Raw genomic sequence first — 25,952 nt, 5'->3', positions numbered from 1 at the left:
TGCTTAAAAACAGTATCATGGTTTCCATAAAACTATTAAGATTATTTGATGAAATAAAGTTCAAAAGAACAGAATTCATTTGAAATGGAAATATTTTGTAACAATGTTAAAAGTACTGTCACTTTTGATCCGTTTTGTTGTGTTAGTTTTGCAAACAGCATGCCAATTTTGTCGCTTCGCACATTTTACCTTCAGTGAGAGAGAGAGAGAGAGAGAGAGAGAGAGAGAGAGAGAGAGAGAAAGAGAGAGGCTTTGACGCTTTGACGCTTTGAACACGCCTAGTCAGTACTAGCGTGAGGAAGTGATGCGTGTCTCCTCCTCTAGCGCGACACGCCCAGTTCAGGAAAGCGCCTTTTTACGTCCTGGAATCGTTTAAGGTAAGTTAATTATTACAAAAGTAGTATTTTTAAGCATAAAAAGGTATACATATTCAAGAAAATACACGAAACTATTGCAAAGCTATGGCTTGCGCTTCTATCCTAAGTCACGCTAAAAGCGTTAAGTTGTGTCAGTGATTTCGCTTGCGATCTCGAGCCCGAGAAATCCATTTTCTATCCTTTAAAGCCAAAGCTTTTAGGAGAAAACAACTCCAAACGCGTTTTATTGTCTTTTAATATGACAGACGATTCCATTTTCGCTTGGTCTTTGCGTAGGAAATGTGTTTTGTTCATAGTACCTCAGCTGTTGCAGTCTGCACATGTGTATCATTCAGCACCAGATGTTGTACTCTCACAATAAAGTACCTTTTTGTTTTGGTGCAGTGCTCAAGAATATCTAATATCTCTGTAGTATATTGTTTTAATTATATGAGACTCTCTTTGGGGATAAAATAAACATTGTATGTTACATTTCTCAGTCAAGTAGGCCTACTAGTTACCTACATAGTAGAACATTATTATGAGTAATCTCAGTTCTCTATTGATTTTATATATATATTGTACTTTAAACCTTAACATTAAACCTGTTGTTGCAGATATGTCGTCATTAAGTGGAAAATCTGATAAGGAGATCAGTCAGCTCCTGGATGAGTATGGCATCAAACATGGGCCAATAGTAGGTATGTGTTGTCTTAAATCTAAGTTAAAACATTTATAGTTATAAAAATATTATTCATTATTCAAAGAGTACTTTATTATATTTTCTTCATTTTTTTATTCATTCAGTTTTAGCACTAGATCAGGGAAGTGTTAAATAAAAAAAATTGTCAATAAATCTGGCAAAAGTTGTGATTTGGTGGCGGTGTTGTTTTGCAGAATCCACAAGGAAACTCTATGAAAAGAAACTGAAAGAGGCCATGGCCAAAAACACTAAGCCTTCCTCGTCTGACAAGACATACTACAGAGAAGAACGTAAGGCTTTGCTTAAAAAAAAAAAAAAAAAGAGACAAGATTTGATATCAACTATACGTTAAGGTGTAGAATTACACTTGTAAAATTTGCTTGTTTTCATAGAGGAGGAAGTGGAATATGTTACCTATCATCAGCCTGTAAGTAAAAACCAAACTGAATTTGAAGGGTAACTGCTCATGTCATCAGACATGTAGTGTATTAATCAGACTTTCATATTTTGCAGCCACAACCGACAAGACACGATGGATTTGGTGATGTGTAAGTAGCTTTTTTTATTTTATTGAATATGTAAAGTAGTAATCACTTCTTCACAATTATAATGTCTATCCAGCTGTCTTGCTTAGATCACAGATAATATTCAGTGTTGCCAAGCCCGTCGTTTTCCCGCAGAATTGGGCTACTTTTACGTCATTGCCGCGGGTTGTTTTTTATGTCCGCGGGTTGAAGCAACCCCAAATAACATGATATTTAGCCCCTGGAAGGCAAATTTTACCAGGGAAACCGCGCCAAAAACGCAGATTTTACCCCCCCAGAACGCGGATTTTACTTTGGGACCCCCCGAAATGCGATTGGGCTAGTTTTGAGTAGCAATTGGGTGAGTTTTGTTGTGAAAACCTGGCAACCCTGATAATATTCTTCTTGTATGCTTAGTAATTGTATTATTGTGTGATCCATTTATTTCTTTTTTGTCTCAGTTGAAGTTTAAAAGTGGTTTCCAGCTCCTAAATGCTAACTGGATATATGCTGTCTTTCCACAGCATAAGGAGGTCAAAGATTACCAATTATAGAGATGATGATGATGTAGGCCATACCAATGAGTGAGTTTTTGTTTTAATAATATTGTTTCAGAATGTTTATATTATTTATTTTCTTCTTCTCTTAAAATATGCTTGATTATATTGTAATGTTAATATTCCTGCAACCTCACTGAAAAATAAATGAAATGTTCTTCCTGTCTATTTTAAAGGCCCATTATCAGCCCAACTCGAACAACCTATCAGAGTTCTTCTCGCCCGGGCCTGTCAGTCTCCAAATCCATCCAGCGTGGTGCCAGTCCAGAGACCAGCAAACCTGGAGGTGTGCCGGTGTGGCTGCGTGTCTTGGTCTTTCTTATTATTGCTGTGTTTCTTTATTATGTGTACACTTGTATGGAACCTGCAGAAGAGACGCCCTTTAAAACCATTAAGTAGAGGAGCAGCAGCGAGATATTTTATATATGTTCATCAGCCCCAATCAAAACCCAACACTATTTGGTACATTGTTTCTATTTGATGTTTTTTTTAATGAATTCTGAGGTGCTGAATTTAAAGCTGAGTATATTAAAGCAATAAAGTACACAAGGTTAGACTATTTTGTGAATAATAGTTACAGCTAAATGTCATTGTTAGGTACAATGCAACACAACCGCTTCAATCAAGACTATATTCACAATATAGTAAAGCCATGGGTGCTTTATTATTATTGTTAAAGTCTTTAATTACTAAGGATATAAACTGTATAAATAGAAATCATTTTTATTAACTCTTTCCTCAATGTTTTTTAAAAAAGTTGCTAACCACCGCCAGCATTTTTTTTTTTATCATTTTCACAAAACTTTCATGGCCCCCAGAATATTTTGTTGTATGAAGATCTGAACATGCAATATAACCCCAAAAAGAGTATATTCTTAAAAAAAAAAAAAAAAAAAAAAATTATTCTAGCTTCATGCATTCTTTTTTTATCAACACTTGTCATAAAAAGCAACATTTCGAGTTGTGAAAAAAGCTTCTTTTTTCTTTCAAAGATTAAAAAGTGTATTAGCAATGCTTTTATCACTTGTTTCTGTTTTTTTTGTACGGAGCCCCGCACATGACATCCAGGGAAAAAATAGTAGGCTAGTAGTATGCGCACAATTTAGTAAATCCAGAGAACGACTTAGTAAAGCGTGCGCACGATTTACTTTTTTCCCCCCTGCATGTCATGTGCGGGGCTCCATATTTTTGCATGTGTTTTGATTCAGAGATTCTGTACTCTTTCAGAAAATTAAGTAATAGCGCCCCCTACTGTATAACAGTAAAAACACGGAAAGCCTGAAAATTCCGTCAATGGCAGGGAAGCGTTGTCTCATAAATGGTGGTAAATTCGGTCAGTGGTGGGGAAAGAGTTAAACAGATTCATTAACTAGCCTTCTGCTAGACAGTATTGTCCATGACATGTAAACACTACTTTTTAATGTTATATATAGTGTACCCAAAAAGTATTTGGACAACTTAAGCCAAATTACAGTATACAGAGATGAGCCAAAACATTATCTCTATCTGGCACCAAGACATTACCAGCAGATCCTTAAAGTCCAGTTACTTGCGAAGTGGAGCCACCGTGGATCAAACTTTTTGGTCCAGCATGTTCCACAAATGCTCAATCAGTTTGAGAAATTATCAACATTTTTCCATTTCACCTGTGTCTGGTCATAATGTTTTGGCTCATCAGTGTATGAATGTCACTGCATTTAATTGTTATTAGATAATGACAAATGAATGCAATGCAATGTTGATGTAAAGCTTTTCTCAATTTGCAAAGTAATTGCACATACAGAATGTGTCCAAACACTTTTGTCTAATAAATTTGAGCAGTAGTTTATCATTCAAAACTATACAAACTTATTTTTGTAAAATGTTTGCTTGCTGTCTTTTAAAAAAATGCCACTTTGAAATTACCTAATAAAAGTGATATTTGTTAAAAAAAAAAATTGTTTTAATGAGGTTTTCAGCAGTACTGTTGCAATACTCAAGGAGAGGAAAATATTACATAGCTAACTTATGGTTTTTATTTCTTGACTGCTGATAATTAAGTGAATTCATATTAGAAAATTCAGTTTGTCACAAAACATCAAATTACACATTTGCTCAAACATTAATGCTTTGTTAAATGAAGGTATACAAATAAAAATAAAAAAATGGCAGAAAAAAAGATTAGGTTAGATTTTGATTACAGTAAATGGAGGCAACTCAGGTAAATGTACAGTAAATTTAAAAAAATGTGTAAATACAATCACATGAGGAATTCTTGTGTATTATTCGGAGGGAGTGCAGTATCAGATGCTGTTTCTAAAACAGAAGAGATGTAAAGTCAGTACAGTATGTGCATTAATGTAAATAATAAAGTATAGATATCTCGATAAAAATACTCAAGATTATAAGTTCTATTTTATGAAAACATTACAATTTAACTCAAATTTCCTGCATACTCTTTTAAACTGCATTTTCTGCTAACTGGTCTAAAAGTCTGAAAGAAAAAAACAGTTATTTAATCCATTCGCTAATGAGATTCTGCTCACCCTTCAGACTCAAATCCCAACACTGTGATGATGATGTTGATAAGAACAGTAAAGAACACAAAAACAGTGGCCATATTATTCATTGTGTTCAGCCTCGGCTGTTTCTTAACATCGTTTAGGTCATACTTCACTGAAGAAAACAAGAGAAAACACATCAGTGTTGCCAATGAAAGAAGATCAGAATGCTTTCAAACACATAAACTAACCAATGAAGATGAGTAGGAGGCCAACAATGACCTGCAGTGAGATGGAAAGTGAGATCAGAGCAATAAGAGGGGCGTAGAAGCGATGCTGAGGTCCTGAATGCAGCACTGTCTTCAGCTGAGAGGAGTTGGCCATCAGAAGAGCCACATCCAACATGCTCTGCGCTGCACTCTTCTTAGTAGTGTAATGATTCATGTTGAAGGGACGCTGTCCGTTCCCTGTGGCATGAGCCTAAAAAGGAGTGAACATTACATTATAACATTCAGTGGCATGCACAACATGAACATGAAATTAGTCAATAGATTAAAAGTAGCTAATGAGTGCAAAACAGAAGTTAGAGCACAACTCCTATGCAGAAAAAAACCCTCAACTTTCATTTAAATTTTTGCTTTGGTTATTTCCACAGGACAGACACTGTAAGCCTAAGCAAATAAGAAACTTCACACAGCACTGCTTGTACACAGAACTAAAAGACCTTTTCAACACAAGTATGGCCATCACTTAGGTGCCATTGGGTGGATGTTGTCTTTTGGATGAAATCCTGACAAGTCTGCTTGCATGAAACAGAATATATATATATATATATATATATATATATATATTTATATATATATATTTATGATCTCATATATATATGACATAAAAAGTGTGCCACTATAGAGCTGCTAGGTGTTATCTGCACTGTAAAATGCTTATACATATATAAACAGATCAGGAAGAACACATCTGTTACTCACCACTCCTTGTTGATTGAGGGCTTGATTCTCCATTGGCTTTGGGTTTTGTTTAGCAGCAGAAATGTTTAAAAGAAGCGGTCGAGATGCTCACAAACTAATCAGCTGAACCTGAGAAGTGTTTTACTCTACAAATCCTGGCTCTCTCCATAAGATGTGCTTTTAAAGATCGAGAGAAAGACCCTCCCATCAGTCACTCTCACCAACGTGTGAACAGACAAAAACTTTGAAACTGATTACTTCTTCAGTTTACATGTTTAAATATAAAATATCTATAAGTTTAAAAAAAAAAAAACACTAAAAAGTAGTAATGTGAACCTTTATTTAAAAAAAAAAACATGTCATGACATATTTCAGATCAAACACACAAAAAGATACACTTGTGTTTCCTACTGCATCTGCATTATTTGGGAGTCAAAACATGTACTAATAGCATTATAACACTAACACTACCCAACATGGGGGTTTATAAAGACATATGGAACGATTTCATCATTAGTGTGATGTCTATTAATCAATGTCTTCGGGTTCAACGACAGCAATTTGTTATTTCAAGGAAATATAAATCTGTACAACAGTGCATCGCATAGTGGTCGTAAAACGCAAAGTTCTAAGAGCACAGTCCTGGTCATGTAAATAAGTGGACTGATTCACGTTTTTTTGGCCCTTTTTACCACTTAAAACTTAAATTGAAGCAATATGCTGTAGATTTCTGTTTAGACAGTGAGAGAGTCCTTTAGGTTATGATTGGTGAAGGGAAAGAAAAGCCACATATCTGTTTTTCAACTCCTCCAACTGTTTGGCTGAAATAAAAAATAAAAAACATTTTTGAAGGTTTGTGTATACAGGTTTGCTCAAATCCAAGACATCCAAGAAAATACTCACGCAGTGTGTGCTTTTCTCCTTTAGACCAGTACCGCCTGTCTGTCTGCAGCTGTTGTACTGTTTGTGTAAGAGACGATGAGGTTTCAGACAGCTGCTTAAGAGCCTCCAACTCCTGAAGAGTAAATGAAGAATATGCAAAGTATTTGTATTTGAATATGCAAAGTATATACCTACAAAGTCACTAAAGGGACATGGTGATGGAAAAAACGGGAGAAAAAATTATACAGTATTTCAGTGCTTTTGCACTAAACATTTGCGTTCTCTCAGAAAAGTATTGCATTTCTCCAAGAAACTTTGCGGTCACTCACAAAACATTTGCTTTCTGTCATTTCCCTGAGAATCTTGCTGTTCACTCACAAAACATTTGTGGTCTCTTGCAAAAGTACTGTGTTTCCCTGAGAAACATTGTGTTTACTAGCAAAACATTTACGATCTGTCACAAAGTGCTGCGTTTCCCAGTGAAACTTTGCATTTGCTCACAAAAAAAATTGTGGTCTTTTGCAAAACTATTGAGTTCTCCGAAGAAACTTTGCGTTCGTTCACAAAAGCAATGAAATATAGTTTTTCCTCCCACCTTATATTATTTCCATCACAAAAGTTGTGCAAATGAGCACAAAAGTTGTGCAAGCAAACAAACATTTTAGGAGCAAACAGAGTTTCTCGGGGGAATGCAAAAGCAGTGAAATAATTTTTCCTTCCATCTCATATTTTTTCCCAATCATCATATCCCGTTTGGTAGGGGTGGGACAATAAATCGATGCATCGCGAATCAAGAAATGATTCTGGATCGATTCTGATATTTTCCGAATGTATTGCTATTCCCTCTCTAATCGATTCTGAGCTTAGTTTTTAACAGCAGATGGCACTGCGTGCTTTAGAAATTGCCATACTTTGCTTGCTTTCTAATTCCTTACACACCACTTGAACCTTTTATAAAATAATCATTCATAAATCGAAAAGTTTTAAGCGAATTACAAGGGTGTTTGCAGTGAGCTGTTAACATTGATCTCACATCATAAAAGCATTCTGAGGTGCAAGTACATTCTCAGACTCAGCCGAACGCACAAGTGCTCTTCTTCATGAGCATTTGAGTGTGCGGTTAAAAACTAGCCTAGAGCGCCATCTGCTGTTAAAAACTAAGCTCAGAATCTATTCAAGAGAGAATCGTGATGCATTTGGAAAATCTCAGAATCGATCCAGAATCATTTATCGATTTGTGATGCACTGATTTATTGTCCCAACCCTGCTTTTGTCCGTAGGTATCTCTGCTGGACTGAGGATAACTGCATTGAAATATGATTTTGGAGGGAACTAATTTTTATTAGTTTTATTAGTTAATAAGAGAAATTAGATTTCTGTTCATTTATTGCAGATAAAAGATGTATGATGCTTTACCGTATTACAGATTTGGAGAAGCTGATGTACAGATTGAAACACACTAGTGCCGGAACTGAGGGGCGGAGGGGTTCTCTGGCAGTACCCTTTAAAGTCAGTATTGTAGATGTGTCCGAAGGCCGTCATAAGCTGAGACATGTCCGAGATGGCCACTTTCAGCATACAGGGGGACAGCACAGCTGCAGAACCTGACGAATCTGACTGCAGGAACTCACACTGAGGAACAGAATCAAACTCTTATGCAAACCAGACTCATGATATCAGATGTAAAAAGCGGCACATGATGGTCCCACCTCTTTGTGGAGCTCCCCTAATGTGCTCTGGGTAGACTGCAGCAGCGCTTTGGCCTCTGACAGGCTTTCTTCTCCATGACTTCCATGTCGGGAATGTTCACTCCTTCAACAGTAGTAAATAACAACCATGTTAAAGACAACGGTCTTTATAAAAAACGCACATGGTCACATAACAATCACACAGACCTGTTTATTAAATCACTGGGTTTACTGTGGTTCCCGTTCATTTTGTTATGAGCCGACTGCGTGCGTATCAGATGTTCACGGATATGTGCGGACCACGGGTTGCAGGTTGGGTTCAGGAGCATATCCAGGTCAGATAAGTTATCCTGAAACATCAGCTCACCAAGAAGATCATCGTTCTTCACACGGTCATCTCCAGAGGATGACTTCTGTCTATGTCAATCAAAACAAAACACAAGTAGGCCAAAGTAACAAGACCACATAATATTATTTTAGAGCCTTAGGAGGGCCTGACTCAATGTTGATGTTAAATCAATGATACAAAACACTAAAAGTCAGATACCTAGAGTGTATGGAGGAGTCTGCTTGAATAACCATTAGAAGCTGCTCTAGAAACACCAGCTGCTGTAACGGTGGTGCAAGACCCTGAAAATATGACAGATGCAATAGAACAGATTAATTAATTCTGCATTAGTTTATGAATTTAAAATGAGTAAGAAAGAATGGCTGTACCATTTGTGTTAAACAGCCCAAATTGCCTGATTTATTAACTAAAGTATCAATCCATCACAAACATTTTTGCTGGAACAAAATGTAAGTTTGGAAAACAAATTTTCTGTATGAATACACTTGAGTAGATCGGTAAAATTTTACAATAAGGTTCATTAGTTAATTACATTTTTTAACATGGACTAACAATGAACTGCACTTCTGCAGCATTTATTAATCTTTGCTAATGTTAATTTCAACATTAACTAATACATTATTAAAATCAAGATACGTATTTGTTAACATTAGTTAATGCGCTATGAACTAACATGAACAAACAATGAGCTCTATTTTTATTAACTAACATTAACAAAGATTAACAAATACAGTAACAAATGTATTGCTCATGGTTATTTGATATTAGTTAATACATTAATTAATGCTATCAAATTAACCTTATTGTAAAGTGTTACCAGTAAATCATTATTTAATGATTATAAAGTAAATTATTTTTGGACAAAAAAAAAAAGTTTTACTTCGATGAAATTTTCAGCATTGTTGTTATACAGGTGCAATAATCAAGAGATAATAAAAAAAAGAGCACATTTCCAAAAACATTTCTCTGTAACCTCTATTCTGCTTCTTACATAAAATGTACTATAAAGTTCAACATCATGTAACTCCATACCTTGATTAAATCCTGGTCATTAGCTTTACATAACATCATTTCATTACCAAACCGTGTGAGTTCTGTGAGAGAGAAAGCACAACAATAACAAAACAATGAGCATAAGAAAATAAAACAGTAAGAAAGAGCATTTGTTGGACTTACGCTGGATTAAATCCTCATTCTGAGCTGCTTTGATTTTGGAAAGCTTCTCCCTTAGGGATGGACAAATGCTTTGTAAAGATAAACACAAACATAGCAGGGCATTTTAGTATATACATTTATAAAGAACACACTTGGCATCATTATCATCATGTTTAATAGTCAATCAGGCATCAGACCTGGCACAAATCCACTTGAGTATATCAGTCCTGTGTAAGGAAGGAGAGCAGAGGAGCTCCTGCACGCTGTCGGCCTCCCTCAGGTACAGCCCATCCACCAGAGGACAGCCCAGACTCTGAACACAACATTAACACTTAAACATCTAAGATAGTCTAAATACAAAAACTGGACCTAAGTGTCACAATAACACTATTGTGTATCCAGTTTCTTGTTGGCGTTATTGTGACACTTAGGTTTGGTTTCTCACATTTAGACTGGAGTTGACACATTAAATCAGAGGTTTTAAAACTGGGGGCCACAAAGGGGGGTTCATGAAAATGTTTAGAGAAAAACAGTGTAAAAAGTGTTTTCCAAATATTATTTTAGACATTTAGGTTATAATATTAATTTTCACAGTATAAACTGGGTCAATGACCTATACAAGAAACTATATAGATGGCTTTTCAATTTTAGAATGGTGTTCCCTCACGAGGATGATCATATTCAGAGGATTGAAAACCCCTGGATTAATCTACTAAAGAGATCATCTTTATATACAGCATACACAGAGTCTGTTCGGAGAAACTATGACTATACCAGCAATTATATCACATACTAAATCTACTAAACAGTAGATAATATCCTGAAATATCTGTTATTACAATTTTATTTAGTTGACAAATTTCGCAAATTATGGAAATGTACGAAACTAAAAACTATTAGCTCCAAAAACTAGCGTTGACGTGACGTAAGTTAGCTAACTAGACACTAAACAGCACAAGACTCAAAACAGCCAGTTTTAAGTTCGCGAAACATTAGAAAATTACTTAATGTCACCTTACAACGTGTGGTGCGTCTGTGAAGATGTGGAAACTACCTGAAGGGTGTTGTATACTCGCAAAGACAGCTGCTGCTCTTTTGAATTGCCCGCCATGTTGTTATTCCTGCAGTGAGTCTGTTGGCTGTGCGTCAGTGTCATTCAGCGCCTGCGGTTACAGCGACGCCCAGCGGTCACACCCATATTACAACTAAACAAAAGTAGGCTATAGGCTAATTATACAGGACACAAAATTAGCGTTATTATTATTATTAAAAAAAGGACAAATATAATAACTGAGGATTGGAGCATTTAGGTATGCTGAGTCCGTAAAACAAAAATGTATGTTTTTTTTATTTATTGTTACATATTTCAGGTATGTTTCATTTTTGTTGCTTTATACTTTTAGTTGTCCTTTGAAAAACAAAATCTCATTATGTGATAATTAAATGTGTAATCTTTATTTCAGCATGAGGTCACAATTGTGCTTGTTTTTGAAACATGCTATTTTAAAATGCAACTAATTCATTTTAAACATTCATTCATTTCTGAACAGTTTTTAATTCTTCATTTTAGATCATATGCAAACTGATTTAGTATCAATCCTTCCACAAGAAAAAAAATTGTGGGAAAAAAATCAAAATTCAAATGTTTTATGCTTTAAAGATGGAAAGATAAATAACATGAAAAGTAAAAAGAGCAAATTTTCACAAACATTTGACTATAATCTCTGTTTTGTTCCTTATTTAAAAAGGTATCCACATAAACCACAGAAATAACTTAGTTTGTTAAAATGTGCTGCCTAAACATACAAAACATCACATATTTTGCTTAGATATTAAATGGAGTACAGTGTCCTGTGATATATCTTATAAAATACATAATGATGAAATGAAAGGCTTTAAATGCAGTCACATGTAAGCAGTCCTTGTATGCTTATACATCAACAGTGATGTTTAAAGATCTGGTCTGAGCGAGTGCAGTCTCAAATATTACACTGCCGCTGAAACAAAGAGATGAGATGTAAAGTCAGTACAGTCTGAGTGTTATTCTGATGCGAGAATAAAGAAGGCATATGTCCACATGTCCAGATTTCTTATTCTGACATTTCCTCAATTAACTGAATTATGTAAATTATGGACAGATGTTTGGAAAAACAAGAATGGAACAAGAATCTATTTACTGAGACTCTGCTGTTACTCTGCTCACCCTCCAGTTTCAAATCCCAATGCTGTGATGAAGACGTTAATAAGAACAGTAAAGAACACAAAAATAGTTGCTGCATCATTCATTGTGTTCAGCCTCGGCTGTTTCTTAACATCGTTCAGGTCATACTTCACTGAAGGAAACAAGAGAAAACACATCAGTGTTGCCAATGAAAGAAGATCAGAATGCTTTCAAACAGACATAAACTAACCAATGAAGATGAGTAGGAGGCCAACAATGACCTGCAGTGAGATGGACAGTGAGATCAGAGCAATAAGAGGGGCGTAGAAGCGATGCTGAGGTCCTGAATGCAGCACTGTCTTCAGCTGAGAGGAGTTGGCCATCAGAAGAGCCACATCCAACATGCTCTGCGCTGCACTCTTTTTAGTAGCGTAATGATTCATGTTGAAGGGACGCTGTCCGTTCCCTGTGGCAAGAGCCTGACAGGGAGTAAATAAAATACTGTATCCATGAAACATATTCTATATTCCCTCCAAATGAACACGTCTTAAATGACCCCTTTAACAAAGGTTTTTCTAAGGAAGGCGGCAGAAGAAAGAAACAAATGGCAATACCTATATTGTATTCTTACTAGGTGAAACAGAACAAGCTGTCAGAGTGGTAATTAACATAAAGCAGGGATGTTCAGAATGAGACTGCAGGTGGATTTTCAGTTGTATGTCAGAAATCAGCACAAATTTCAACAAGCCAAAAGGTGTCATTACAGGGTTACTGAGTAAAACAGATGAACAACATGTATTTAAAGGGTTAGTTCACCCAAAAATGAAAATTCTGTCATTAATTACTCACCCTCATGCCGTTCCACACCCGTAAGACCTTCGTTCATCTTCAGAACACAAATTAAGATATTTTTGATAAAATCCAAAGGCTCAGTGAGGCCTCCATTGACAGCAAGACAATTAACACTTTCAATGCCCAGAAAGCTACTAAAGACATATTTAAAACAGTTCATGTGACTACAGTGGTTCAGCCTTAATATTATAAAGCAACGGGAATACTTTTTGTGCACCAAAAAAAAAAAAAAAGACTTTATTCAACAATATTTAGTGATGGGCGATTTCAAAACACTGCATCATGAAGATTCGAAGCTTTATGAATCTTTTGTTTCAAATCAGTGAAACGTTTCGAAACGTTTCGAAACACTTCTGACGTAACGAAGCGACACTGAAATCACGACACTTTGGCAAAAGACAATAGAGGCCTCACTGAGCCATCGGATTTCATCAAAAAGATCTTAATTTGTGTTCTGAAGATGAACGAAGGTCTTACGGGTGTGGAACAACATGAGAGTGAGTAATTAATGACAGAATTTTCAGTTTTGGGTGAACTAACCATTTAATATAATTAAATGATTAGTTAGTTAAATTTAATATAATTCTCTAATTATACTTTATAAAGTAGACATTGAGTACTATGGTCAATTTAGCATCAAATACTACCACATTTCAGTAACATGCCTACATAAGAAAACATCATTTTTATTTTTATATGTGCACATCCAGAATATTGAGCTGAAGTCTCAACTGTTCAGGGATAGTACTTTAATTTTACGATATTCAAACATAATATGCATTTAAGTGTATCGTATGCATTGTAAAAAAAAAAAAAAAAACATATTGTGTGCATGTTCTATTTTTATATTTACCAAGAACATCATTTAGAATGACAAAGATCCTCATATTGTTTATAGGTATGTGGATTTTTTTTTTTATCTTACTTTCTTTTTAAATGTTTGTGTAGATTACTCCATAGATAAGAGATATATTTTGAATATAGATTAGATAACAACTCTGTTTTGGTTAAATACAAAGCATGGGAATGATAACATTTCCAAGGCAAGCCTGTAGTGTGTCAGCATAGCAGTTTAGGGTGGTGATGAAGGGTGTTCTCCAGTTCTTTCAAACCTACAGGTTCCATGAAAGCAGTGAATATACGGTCACTCCCATGCATTCTATTTATAGTGTTCCAAAACAGTACTGGTGTAATTCCTCTTTTTATGTCAAATGCACTTTAATAGATGTTTTTTTACAATATTTAATGATAAACTAGGCTGGCTGATTGACAAACCTGCAAATAAAACAGATAAAACGGATAAAACAGAATAAAAAAAGATTATGGTGTATATTATATTTATCATGATATAACAGGTATCCATTCTTTATTCTTCTATGAGTAACTGAAGTAAATGAAAATGAGTAAATGAAAATCTTTCAGTTTATTTAAAAAATATCAAGAAAAAGCTCTATACCTCTACCTTTTCTGATTCATTGAGAGCTCGGTTCTCCTCCATTGTAACTTTCAAGAGCGCTTAGTAGGATTATTTACAAGAAGCATTCAAGAAGCTCACGAAGTAATAATACAAAAAAGGCGTGAGAAATTAATGATTTCTACACTGAACATATAACAAACTGATTTCCCTTAGCTCTTCTCAACATGTTCTGTGTTGTGTTGGCAGTAGTAGTGGGCGGGATTCACCCAGTGACTCAAATGTTTTGAATCTAAAAAGAGTCGTTCTTATTCGTTCAGCAGGTTCACATGGTTACTTCAGAAGCAAAGTCCCTTTAAGTGTTATTCTATAGTCTTTGTTCAGAAGGAATCAGAAGTCACATTCCTTTTCTTATTTCATTTCATTACTGGTTTTTAATTCAACAAACGTCATTGAAGCCCATGTCTTGTTCACTCAGATTCCTTGTCTTTATTTTGGCCAGATAATTTAGATCTTTTTCTCTCTCCAGGTATCATGACCTCCTTGATATGAATGCCCACTTACCATATCCCAAATCCACCTCTATTTCTATGCCATTAAACACAGTTGTAAATATTACATATTCTTTAGTAATTAAGCAGAGCTCTATCAAGGACAGCAAGGCAACTGACCCTTCGCCAGGAGTTTGATTGACAGGCGATCTAACCAATCATAACGCCGAATCCGCCATTTTGTCCGACAAAGCAGTCAGGGGAGTTAGTACATTAACGTTAGTGGACTTAAACTTGAAAAATGATGTGTACTGACGTCTTTCTGTGGTTGAATTGTGGTTCATTCATGTTTATTTGATGATATAAATTAACTAGTAAGAAGAGATGATCGGTTCATGAGCCGCTTGATCTGAGGCGCTACAGCGATTTGTCACGGCACATTAAAGAGCCACAAAACGGTAATAATGACAACATTTGAGACTTTGTTTCATATCAAAAGTAACCTGCTCTGCCTTGTCTGTCGACGCGTTGTCAGCTTCCTCTTTGCTCCGCGTTGTATTTTTCACTGCCTGAGAACATGTGTGGCGTGAGAGCGCCGTGGCTTGTCGGACATAGCAACAGTAACTAAAGGGGGCGGGTCTTCGCGAACGGTCAATTACTTTACACTTTGTCTCCCAGTGGTATGATCTATTTTAGATAACCCTGCCTCTAAGCAGCACATAAAAAGTTACTTTTACATGCAAGCCAAATATTCTCTTTCTGTCCAAGTGGGCATTTCCTGGCCAAAATAACATGCAATGAGAACCAGACTTTTTGACGCAAGTGAGACTGGGATAACAGTGGTTCTTCTACTTTAAAATAATTGCTGTAATCAATGCTCCCTTTGCCAACAACTGGACACTGGTACTGGACCTGTGCTCAGAATATGAATGTGTGATAATATGTGTCCTTGTTTCCCACCTATTCATCCTAAAACAATATATATCTTTCCAATAAAGATTTTCTTTAAGGGAAGTGGTGAACTGGCAGTCTTGTACAATGTCATCAGGCTGAAGAAATAATCACAGGCACACAATGAAACACAACCACAGACACTGGTCAAAGTTATTATTGTAGAATACTTTGATTTGATTTTTTATACAGACAAAAAGTGTTGACTTATTTTCCCATTAAATTCTTAGATTTCCATAGTTTAGTCTACAGTATACAGCTGTGTTCTTTCATCATAGATAGATACTTTTTTCGCTTAAATAACAGGCAGGTAATTATTAATATATTTAATAGTTTAATTTTTTTTTCTCTTTTTTGTCTTTTTCCATTGTAGAGCAGTAAGTGTATGTTCAGGAGAATGTGCAACTGTTTTTTCCATCAGCTAAAAGTGCACTGATGGAAAAAGACAATAATAATCATAATAATAGTCATAATAATCATAATAATGTACAAGCTGTTCAATTTTAATTCTTTACAAAAAAGCAAAAGGAGAAAGAAAGAGGAAGAGACAATAGAGTAAAACAAAAAAAAATGTGCTTAAATCGTAAACAAAAGATGCACATGTGCACATTTTGGCAAAAATGTACAGTGATGGTGCAGTTGTACAATAATTTATAACTTTTATATTAAATATAGTATATTATTTACTCTTTTTCACATTACATTTTTTTCACCTTACCTTGCGTGATTTTTCTACAACAGAATGGAACAAAATGAAGGCAGACAATGGATTTTTGGATTATCTGTTATCTTTTTTTAATATATATATATGCGTATATATATTTGTCACTCTATCAGGAGTCTCGATAAAGTGTCTGTCTGTTGTGGTGGAGAGGAGGGATACCATACATATGCAACTGTAATATATATCATCACTGTCTGGAGAGTTCAATGATTGGGGTATACGTCTTAGATATAGTTAGATTTAAAAATTATTCAGAGACGAGCATAGCTTGAGGCCTATTTTGGTAGTTAAGCTTTGCTGAGGATAAGATAAGGTTAGGAAATGTTTCTTTATAATGGTTTAGCAGGTTCACTGCCCTGTCCTCCCTGACCACCACTTTGGCCTGCTGACTGTGTCTAGGCCTTTAAATGGGTTCAATCTGTGAGACCTGCCAGCGCTCTCGACATTAGAGACTCCACTGAAACTGTCTGAGCCCGATCGAACTCAGCGAAAGGCGGACACATTCATACAGATATAACACAGTTTTGCTTTAAGGCATATTCCGGGTTCAATACAAGTTAAGCATTTGTGGCGTAATGTTGATTACTACTTTAAAATAACTTTTAAATGAGGCCAATTTTTGGAATAATTAAAAAGAGAAATGTGATGCTTATAATCATAAAAAATGCACTTACATTAATTCTTGTGTTAAAGTGTGTATTTGTTTGAGCTGTTTAAATAATCATGTTACCATCATTTTGGGGTTTATGGTCTATGGTATTGTAAAATTGGATTTAATTTTACACAGAAAAGGTTTGTTTACAGATTGGCCCTATTCACTTCCATTGTAAGTGCCTCACATTTTTTAAAGAAAAGAATGGACTGAACCCCGAATATTCCTATAAAAATGGGTTTCCATTTAAAGATCCAACAACAAAATGTTCTGCTATTCGCAGAACGAGTCAACCCATTTTAAGCAGCGTGTCTATTGGCATTTAACAAGTAGTCAGATTGGCAGTGTGACACTGCTCCACCTCCGGGCTCCACACCACAAACAGGGCAGAGTATAAGGAGGAGAACATCAGCATGGACAATAGCACATTAATGACAGCACAGGTGCGCTGGGAGGAGAAACGTGTGTCCACCAACCGCTTAAGAGCCACAGTGAAGCATCGACAGACGAAAGTGAAGTCAAACAATGACAGTGAAGAGCGAGCGCTATGATATCAACATGCTCCGCAAAGACACAATAGACCAATGCAATGACATGATCTAGTGACGCTCATGCTTGCATTGTCTGCTTTCAATATTCGCCAGTTTCTCTGAACTGGACAATCTAGAAAAGTATTCTATACAGATAAAGGTTTTTTTCGAGATCCATATGTACATGTCGTGAAGTGTATTTCACAGAGCTGTGGGCAGGGCAGTCTGTTGCATAAGTGCCGGTCTCATTCCCCAAAATGATTGTATTACATTGCAATGCATTGACTGTAGCAGTATGATCATAACTGTACCATTCCAGACGGTAATGGGGTGAAAAAAGGAGGTAACCCCGGATGGTACGGCTGATCAGTGGCACGTCAATGGAATGTAACTGAATCAAACATACTGACGTGGAAAATCATCATAGGGATTATTGTTCTGTGCAAAGATGTTGTTCTGAAATGCTAACATATGGACCAATAGCAGAATGGTGTGTCTATCAAAAGTCCACGGTGAACGTTTGCTCTGTGAACTTCGATATTGTGCAAAAGTAATGGTACCCTCACGGATTGTCCATTGCTTTAGTATCTTTGATATTTTTTTTAACTATGGTGTGGCAGTATAAGATGGATTCCCCTACCCTGGTGACCACAGTCTGCAGATATATACAGAATCTGATAAATATTTCACACACATGAGGAAAGCAATCGTGAGTGCGAATGTATTTAAAGGGCCAGCAGGTATGCATGAACGAATAGAATTATCTGAACATGTTTAAAGGGTTGATGCATTTGTTGGTGTCATCTGCACAACATAGATGTAATGCCTTTAATGTGAAAAAAAAAAAAAATCGAAGACACCATTAAATGACGAGTCTGGGCAAACCCACTGAAATCCCTAAATCTTTAAATTTCAGCTACTTTGAACAAGGTATGACATATTAACAAGGCCATTTTGCCGTATGGCTGATTGCCATTGCTGAGATGGAAAACCACCAAAATCCCACCCACGTCCATTTAATCGCTGTGATGGGATTGCCCAAATCCTCTACCCTGTAGCATATTTTAAACATAAACATGTTGTGTAAATGTTTAAAATATCATGAGCATGATGTTTGTGTTTTAAAAAAAAAAGCTTACCCTCACTTAGAGTAAAGCTACAAATTGCCCTCAAACAAAGTTTTTTTGTTTTGTTTTTTTTTTTACATAAAATGCTGTAAAACAATGACCGTTAAAATGGTGCGGCGACATATTTGTCTTCTTTTTGTTATCAGCAGACGCATTATAATTGAATTAGTCTAAGCTTCAAATTAATATTTTTGCTTTGTTAGTACTTCTTTTTTCTTGCTTTTTTATGCTTATAGGACAGACACAACACACACAGACACATAGAGAGAGAGAAATAGACAAAGTGAAAATGAAAAATAAATGTTGGTGATCACAATAAATAAATAATCAAATAAATAAATAAATAAAATGTTTTAAAGCTTATCCATAAAGAATTACTCAGAGTAATAAAAGTCATATTCTGTGATATCGCAATGATAATCCGAGCACTCATGATGGCGGTGGCGATATTAAGAAGTCAAACATGATAATAATATTGAGTTTAGTAACACCGATAAAAAGTAAAGTGAATGGACCCCTACTCCACCCGTAGGGAACATATTCCTTTGCATTTCGAGAAGTCAATAGTCACCAGCACTAAAGAACCACTAAAATCCATCGGGTCTGGATTCCTCACCTTCTCAGGTCTGTCCAAAGGAACCACAGACATGCAGCAGACTTGCCTCCTCTCCACACGGTGAGAGGAGAGGTGTCTGTGGGGCTGTTGTTGAGACATGAGGAGTGATAGTGCTTTCGGTGGATGGTGGTAGTGGGCGGATGGTTGTAATGGGATGACCCTGTCTTAGTGTTGGGGGTCAACCACCTATAACGTGTCCGTAGGAGCCTCCCCAACCAGCATGACCCGCACAAGTCTGCATCCTCAAGAGTTTTTAGGGTCTCTGGAGCAAGGTCAGTTATAGGGAGGTCTCCAGAGCGAGGAGGGGGTACAGCTGTCGAGAGGGGGGTGTCCAGTGCCCATCAGGGCTTGTGGGGAGGTTCAGGCGGTAGACGCTGCTGTCAATGGCATTGTTGTTGCGGTTAGGTGTGGTGGGGAGGCTGTACTGGCGGTAGGGACGGGGCGGGGGACGGGAACGCTGCGGTTGCTGGACCGGAGGGGGTGGGGGCTTTCGGAAGGCCGGATGCAGGTGGTGGTTGTGCCTCGACCACTCCGATTCGTCGTCAATGTCTGTGTCGTCGATCAGCGGGATGTTGTGGATGTAGTCATTGATGAGAAACTCTGGGTGCGCCATGAAGTTGTGGATGGAATTCCTGGACGCGGGTTTCTCGATTCCGTCGTAAAGGGAGCTACGGAACGCTTTCACCACCCGCATCTAAACGGGAACAGAGGGGACGAGGTGCAGAGGAAGACAGAGAGAAAACAGAGTGGGAGAAGTGAGGACAGAGAGAGGGTTGAGACAGAGGAGGGTGGGAGCAAAGAAATCTTTCAGTACATGTGTGATAGAAAAGACCTGAAACACTGTAGTACCTGTTCTGAACATGCCTTACAATGCACAGACAGCTCAAGATCAGGTTGCTGCAAAATTCTGAATCTGTTTGTGTCATTTGTTTTAGGTAGCTACAGTAATGATTTTATTTTAGTACTTAAAGGTGCAATGTGCAATTTCTTAGTGGGAACAAACAGAATTGCAAATAATCGGGACTTTTTTGGAACAGCACTGGGACCTTTCACTGTTTGTATCACTCTGTGTTTGCGCATAACCATTGGCTGAACGTCTGATACATATGGCACAAAATGGGAAACACTTCGTCATCTGATTGGTTACATTCTACAGGATTTCCAGGAAGCACATATGTGTCAATTTTAAAGGTACAGTAAGCAATTTCTGAGAAACACTGTTGATATTTGAAATCAACCCAAACAAATACACCCCTCCTGATGATGAACAAGCGACAAGGAACAGCAAGAGTTTGCTGTTAGTCGCCAGCAGCACGCCAGCTTCAGACAAACAATGACACTCGAAATTGTCCTGTTAAAGCTAACATTACAACAACAGTGAAACATAGCAAAACCAATGTTACTCACCTATGGAGCAGAAACAACAGAACCTCAGCGTCTGCTTTCAGGCCTTCCCGTTTGGGCCTCTCCAGCACCGGAAAGCTTTTCTAATATTAACGTGGGTCCTAAGGCTCTTGCCTGATCATAACCCTTTTCCAGTGATATTCCTCTGGCCTTTTCTTTTTTGTAATGTCTCTCAGCCATCTCTCTTTCTACAGTTTTTCTTCAAATCTCCCTCTTGCTCACTCTCTCTCCTCTCCCATCATGAGTGTATACACCCCCTACTGCTGATTGGCTACAAGTGTGGTGCTCGGTCCAATCCACTTTCAACAGAAATAGCTTACTGCACCTTTAACAGTCCATCTGGAATCAAAGCCGTTGTGACGCCAAACCCCCTCATGGGAGAAAAAAGCCATTGTGTTTACAACTGTGACAATGAGCGCTTATCAGGATCAACTAAACGCTGGTTTTTCAAAATTTTTGGAGACTGCTGAGCCATTGTCGCAGTAAATTTGCCCAACATTCTTGGAATAATGATGTATTGGTTGCACACTGGTCTGTTGTTGTAGGGACATTGATTTCACATTTCCACACCTCTAAACATGACGCTGAACAAAACAAAATGTGTCAGTCAGATGTCCTCTTGGGCGGTCCTTGGCAATAACAATACTTGCAATCATGCTGTTCTGTGCTGGTCTAAATATTAGCATTCTTGCTTGTATGATATTCTTTATTAGGTCGGGATTTATTAAGCGGCATCTTGCGCACTACACAAAAACTTTACCACTAGTTTATACATTTCATCAATAACAGCAACAGCAACAACAACAAAAAAAACCCTAAAATTTTTTTTTTTTAAACATGTTTTTTTTTCCCCTTTTGTCATCCACCAGTGCATGATGTCCCTGGCCACATCTCATGCCATTGGTTGAGCCAATGATACGCCACTCAAACAAACAGATTGCAATTCTGTTTTACACATTTATGCTGCAGAAATTACACAAGGCACATTCCTGATTTAGATTCTAATACCTATAAACTAGGGCTTTACACTTAAGCTGCGCAACCAGATCTTAAGAGTTTCTCAAAGAAAGACAGATGACAAAAAACAAACAAAAAACAAATAACACACAGGAAATGAACCCAAGCTGTCAGTTCACAGTTATCACTCAAAAATGATGGACATTCTCTTAAACTCAAAACAGTAAACAGACCAGGCCTCAAACAAAAAGATGTATGGAAGCACAAAGTACCAAACAGATAGCCAATACCAAACATATGCCATGTGTGTATATTGACCTATTAGTGGTAAAAACTGAAATAGTGATGAGGAGAGAAAGACAGAAAGGAGGATGTCTTGATACACACATAGACACACAGCCAATGGAAGAAACAGTGCGTAAGAATCTGCAACAAAGTGCTAAGCAAAGGGGATGTGATGAATAGACAGATGGGGGTCCAGCTGGTGGGATGGAGGTAGGATGCACCCAGTGATGCTGTACTCAGTCTTTAGAGGAGCTTTGACTTCCTCCTCATTGGTACTAGCAGCATTCAGGGATGTGGTAACAATAAAGCAATGCCACTCTAGTAATGTGATTGTGATGTCATAACAGAAGCCATGGAAACAACATGCGTAATGAGGCTATCAGCCAATGATGTCAGTTAATGCCAATGAGTGAAAATAGGTCAGAAGCTGTGAAGATATACTGTAGCTGAGGTGTATTACTGTAAATATCAAATGATCTGTAATCTCATCTATGGATTTATCTGTCTCCCTGATCAGCAAGTTGAGTTTTATTCCAGTTTGTATTCTACTGTCACTATTTACATATAATGATAATAATAATAATAAATGTTATATAAAACATATGGGTGTTTCTTCAATTACACGCATTTTTAGAAAATAAACTACCTTAAAACACACTTTTTACATTATCAATATTTTAATTTAACTATGTAGTTCAATTGCACTACTAACAATGTCCATGAATCATACATTCTTTAATTTTTTTTTAAAGAGGCATGAAAATTTCCACCACATTGTCATTTCCACCACATCTTTTTTAGTAACATTCTGTGGAGAAAATGGCATTATAAACATTACTTGGAATTTTTTTAAAACGTTTTTTGGTTAACAAATTTACAGCTTGATTAGAAACAGCGCAAAATAATACTATTCACAAACACATTATTAGTGTTAAAAATAATTTTTTTCAGGTGAAATTATGCCACAACTGAGGGACAGATGTATAAACATTTTTACAACAGTTTTTATTTTGTTTAAAGTGATTATTTTCACTCCTTGTTTAGGTTATAGTTTTAAAAAATAATATTTTAAAGGGGTGGTTCATTATGATTTCACTTTTTTAACTTTAGTTAGTGTGTAATGTTGCTGTTAGAGCACAAACAACATCTGCAAAGTGACCGTAGGCATTTTACAACAGTTCCCGCACGAGTGATTTATAGATTATCATGACAGAATATGCTAATCAATGACTTTAAGATATCCCACATCAGCTACATAAATTAAGCAACTAACCATTCAGAAATGTTATCACTTTTAAAACATAAAAGGCTGAACAGTTTCTGACATTGTAATCGGCGCTATGTGCTAACACAAGCTCTTGAAACCCCGCCCTCTGCTTAGGAGCAGCAGCTCATTTGCATTTAAAGGGACACACACAAAAACGGCGTGTTTTTGCTCACCCTCAAAAAGTGACAAATTTAACATGCTATAAAAAATTATCTGTGGGGTATTTTGAGCTAAAACGTCACATACACACTCTGGGGACATCAGAGACTTATTTTACATCTTGTAAAAATGGCATTACACCACCCCTTTAAGAAGGAATCATAGTTTGAGAGACCTTTTTTCAGTGACCTTCATATATTATTATTTTTTTAACCTGTTGGTTTTTAATTAAAATGTACTTCATATGACATAAAAGTGCCCATAGTTGAAGAAACACCCACACACGAATAATCTGCAGATATAAGGTCGCTCTGGTAGGCTTATATGAGAAATTGCTTCACAGGTTCAGATTACATTGACTGCCAGAGGATAAGTGATAAAATTTCCAGAGACATCATCTAGATGGATGATGATGACTTCTCTGAGACTAGTCACTTCCTGGCACTGAGCCATTGATTACATGACACCAACTGGTGTGACAGAAGACCTTAACAAGCACTATCACACTGACAAGAACAGAGCAGGCACAATAAACAAGGTCGCAGCATCTCTGGTTTCTGCAAAAGTCACCTTATCAGCACAAATGGATCAGACCTTTGTACAGTATCATATAGGCCTGAAATTGAATTTTGTTTGCTATCTCGGTAAGGGCTACTATTGTGGATTAGTGTTCAGATGACACATTCAGTTGTGGATGGTTAGAGAGGTGTGGAAAAGCACATTCAGTGAGAGAGATTTGAGAGTGCAAGCATCTTTTGGCATGCAGCAGAGCAGTTGAGTGCAGATGACAGACACAGAGAAGAATAGCTGAAGAGTGTTGATGAGATCTGCCTCAGTCTATATGCAGAGAAAAGAAGAAGGAGCACGGGAACCAATCAGAAAGCAAAATGCTCATTCCAGTGCAGCTGGCTCGTTGTCGTGTTACAGGAACAGAAACAATGAAAGTCGAGGTCAAACTCAAAAACTTGAATGCATGATGGTAAGCAGTCAGGCTCATGCTGTAAGAGTAAATCAAATGCAGCTGGAGCACATATACACACGCGTCTCTCGTGTGTATATATATTCAGAAGGAAGGAGATTTGAGAGCGCAATCCTTTGCTGTGGCCACAGGCCGGTGCAACCCATACCAACCCCCATTTCAACACTCACCCAGCAAAGGAAAAGAAGCTAAAATGACCAAGAAAGAATTTACAAGAGACAAAACAAACAAACAGGAAGGGACGGTCAAGCATTTGGTTAAGTGCTTATCTGTTTTTCCAAAGAGCCTGTTTGTTGAGAAAAAGTCATGCAAATCTAAATTGAAAAATTGTTTGTTTTCATTTTTGTTCTTTGAGTTTCTTTCTTTCTGTTTTTGCATGGATACAGGTAAACGTTCGAGTATATCGCCCACTTTTGGGAAATGTGTGTTTGTTTAAAACTGATTGAGTTTTTTTTTTTTTTTCTCTTTGCTCTGGATGTTAGCATGCCAGATTACTATCCACTGTCTCCCCCACGCTGTCCTTCAAAGAAAAAAGCTTGATGGAAAAACTTTATCATTAAAACCAAAAAACTAAACAAAAAAGACTTCTTTCCTCAACAAATATTTCCCAAAGATGTCTGAAATGAAGGTAGAGCTACATAGAAAGACTTGAAGCAGACAAAGTGATAAGATGCAGGAAAGGAGAGGAAGTAGTTAACGAAGCAGTGATGAAATAATGACTTCATGTTGAATTTGAACAAATACATTCAGAGAGGTTTATGCATAAAGATTGTGACATGTTAAAGTGCAATCACTGGACATGGCCCTATTTTCACTCTGTTTTCATTACAGTGAATTATCATTATGTAACTGCTGTATTAAAGGGTTAGTTCACCCCAAAAAATCCCTCAAGTTGTTTCAAACCTGTATGAGTTTCTTTGTTCTTTTGAACACACAAAAAGATAACCAAACAGTTGATGGACCCCATTGACTTCCATAGTAATTTTTTTATTTTTGGAAGTCAATGGGGTCCATCAACTGTCTGCTTACCAACATTTTTCAAAATATCTTCTTTTGTGTTCAGCAGAACAAAGAAACTCATACAGGTTTGGAACAACATGAGGGTAATTAAATTAAGACAAAATTTTCATTTGTGGGTGAACTATCCCTTTTAATTTGTTATTTATATTTAGAAGTGACTGCAAAGTGCTTTTAAGAGTCCATTTAGAGAAATGCAAATCCTACTACGAATATTGTTCTGTTGTATTTTATATTAATGGAATTAAACTCAAAATTGAAAGAAAAAAAAATCCTCATATTGCAATTTTTTTTTTTCAACTACAAACTACAAACAATGGGTTATTTTTAATTATAGCAATATGTGACCCTGGACCACAAAACCAGTCATAAGTGTCAATTTTTTGCAATTGAGATTTATACATCATGAATAAATAAGCTGAATAAATAAGCTTTCCATTGATGTATAGGACAATATTTGGTCGAGATACAACTATATGAACATCTGGAATCTGAGGGTGCAAAAAAAAAATTGTGAGAAAATCGCCTTTAAAGTTGTCCAAATGAAGTCCTTAGCAATGCATATCCACTCACAAAAATTAATTTTTTATATATTTATGGTAGGAAATTTACAAAATATATTCATGGTACATGATCTTTACTTAATATCCTAATGGTTTTTGGCATAAAAGAAAAATTGATCATTTTGACCCATACAATGTATTGTT

At 36.6% G+C, this 25,952-nt stretch overlaps 5 protein-coding genes across 11 annotated transcripts in view; 1 reads left to right on the top strand and 4 right to left on the bottom strand.

Moving 5' to 3' along the window:
* The first annotated feature begins 220 nt into the window (after positions 1–220).
* emd (emerin) lies at positions 221–4,077 on the top strand. Its single transcript, XM_051879792.1, has 7 exons — positions 221–377; positions 974–1,057; positions 1,254–1,349; positions 1,452–1,486; positions 1,573–1,607; positions 2,108–2,167; positions 2,317–4,077. The coding sequence occupies exons 2-7, from the start codon at positions 976–978 to the stop codon at positions 2,537–2,539; spliced, it is 531 nt and encodes a 176-aa protein (XP_051735752.1). The 5' UTR covers positions 221–377; positions 974–975; the 3' UTR covers positions 2,540–4,077.
* On the bottom strand, positions 2,617–5,793 carry si:dkey-93l1.9 (uncharacterized protein LOC562339 homolog). Of its 2 annotated transcripts, XM_051879797.1 has the most exons (4): positions 5,607–5,793; positions 4,872–5,100; positions 4,666–4,795; positions 2,617–4,435 (listed from the first exon to the last, which is right to left on the bottom strand). In XM_051879797.1, exons 1-4 carry the CDS (start codon positions 5,637–5,639, stop codon positions 4,423–4,425), a joined length of 405 nt encoding a protein of 134 aa, XP_051735757.1. In that variant the 5' UTR covers positions 5,640–5,793; the 3' UTR covers positions 2,617–4,422. The 2 variants fall into 2 exon arrangements, with proteins under 2 accessions (XP_051735757.1, XP_051735758.1); XM_051879798.1 differs by lacking the exon at positions 2,617–4,435 and having other exon boundaries at positions 4,662–4,795.
* A 140-nt stretch (positions 5,794–5,933) lies between these two features.
* haus7 (HAUS augmin-like complex, subunit 7) lies at positions 5,934–10,871 on the bottom strand. The gene is made up of 10 exons (XM_051879781.1): positions 10,714–10,871; positions 9,857–9,972; positions 9,681–9,748; positions 9,537–9,598; positions 8,703–8,785; positions 8,363–8,572; positions 8,177–8,279; positions 7,884–8,099; positions 6,489–6,600; positions 5,934–6,406 (listed from the first exon to the last, which is right to left on the bottom strand). The coding sequence occupies exons 1-10, from the start codon at positions 10,813–10,815 to the stop codon at positions 6,345–6,347; spliced, it is 1,134 nt and encodes a 377-aa protein (XP_051735741.1). The 5' UTR covers positions 10,816–10,871; the 3' UTR covers positions 5,934–6,344.
* A 216-nt stretch (positions 10,872–11,087) lies between these two features.
* LOC127504783 (ninjurin-1-like) lies at positions 11,088–14,572 on the bottom strand. 2 transcript variants are annotated; one of them, XM_051879794.1, is made up of 4 exons: positions 14,135–14,572; positions 12,071–12,299; positions 11,837–11,992; positions 11,088–11,656 (listed from the first exon to the last, which is right to left on the bottom strand). In XM_051879794.1, exons 1-3 carry the CDS (start codon positions 14,168–14,170, stop codon positions 11,859–11,861), a joined length of 399 nt encoding a protein of 132 aa, XP_051735754.1. In that variant the 5' UTR covers positions 14,171–14,572; the 3' UTR covers positions 11,088–11,656; positions 11,837–11,858. The 2 variants fall into 2 exon arrangements, with proteins under 2 accessions (XP_051735754.1, XP_051735753.1); XM_051879793.1 differs by having other exon boundaries at positions 11,863–11,992; positions 14,135–14,372.
* Positions 14,573–15,667: 1,095 nt separating this feature from the next.
* The window catches only part of atp2b3b (ATPase plasma membrane Ca2+ transporting 3b), a 70,627-nt gene continuing 60,342 nt past the window's right edge, over positions 15,668–25,952 (bottom strand). For 3 of the 5 annotated variants that reach the window (XM_051879774.1, XM_051879770.1, XM_051879771.1), the window contains one exon: positions 15,668–19,871. In XM_051879774.1, the coding sequence (XP_051735734.1) occupies positions 19,455–19,871 (417 nt within the window). In that variant the 3' untranslated portion in view covers positions 15,668–19,454. The remainder of the gene's footprint in view (positions 19,872–25,952) is intronic. The other 2 variants (XM_051879772.1, XM_051879773.1) reach the window with 1 other exon arrangement.

The sequence above is a fragment of the Ctenopharyngodon idella genome, chromosome 22, assembly GCF_019924925.1.
Source record: "Ctenopharyngodon idella isolate HZGC_01 chromosome 22, HZGC01, whole genome shotgun sequence".
In the NCBI taxonomy this organism is placed as follows: Eukaryota; Metazoa; Chordata; class Actinopteri; order Cypriniformes; family Xenocyprididae; genus Ctenopharyngodon; species Ctenopharyngodon idella.
Note: the sequence above shows the minus strand (reverse complement) of the source record. Positions and strands in the feature narration are given on the sequence as shown.

Excerpts from the sequence above, each read along its gene's own strand:
- emd (XM_051879792.1), top strand. The coding sequence starts at position 976 with ATGTCGTCATTAAGTGGAAAATCTGATAAGGAGATCAGTCAGCTCCTG. Across the intron at positions 1,058-1,253 it reads CAAACATGGGCCAATAGTAG|AATCCACAAGGAAACTCTAT; the intron begins GTATGTGTTGTC and ends GTTGTTTTGCAG. Across the intron at positions 1,350-1,451 it reads GACATACTACAGAGAAGAAC|AGGAGGAAGTGGAATATGTT; the intron begins GTAAGGCTTTGC and ends TTGTTTTCATAG.
- si:dkey-93l1.9 (XM_051879797.1), bottom strand. The coding sequence starts at position 5,639 with ATGGAGAATCAAGCCCTCAATCAACAAGGAGTG. Across the intron at positions 5,101-5,606 it reads CCCTCAATCAACAAGGAGTG|GCTCATGCCACAGGGAACGG; the intron begins GTGAGTAACAGA and ends ACTCCTTTTTAG. Across the intron at positions 4,796-4,871 it reads CCTCCTACTCATCTTCATTG|TGAAGTATGACCTAAACGAT; the intron begins GTTAGTTTATGT and ends TGTTTTCTTCAG.
- haus7 (XM_051879781.1), bottom strand. The coding sequence starts at position 10,815 with ATGACACTGACGCACAGCCAACAGACTCACTGCAGGAATAACAACATG. Across the intron at positions 9,749-9,856 it reads CTCAAGTGGATTTGTGCCAG|CATTTGTCCATCCCTAAGGG; the intron begins GTCTGATGCCTG and ends ATCTTTACAAAG. Across the intron at positions 8,573-8,702 it reads GACTCCTCCATACACTCTAG|ACAGAAGTCATCCTCTGGAG; the intron begins GTATCTGACTTT and ends TGATTGACATAG.
- LOC127504783 (XM_051879793.1), bottom strand. The coding sequence starts at position 14,170 with ATGGAGGAGAACCGAGCTCTCAATGAATCAGAAAAG. Across the intron at positions 12,300-14,134 it reads CTCTCAATGAATCAGAAAAG|GCTCTTGCCACAGGGAACGG; the intron begins GTAGAGGTATAG and ends ACTCCCTGTCAG. Across the intron at positions 11,993-12,070 it reads CCTCCTACTCATCTTCATTG|TGAAGTATGACCTGAACGAT; the intron begins GTTAGTTTATGT and ends TGTTTCCTTCAG.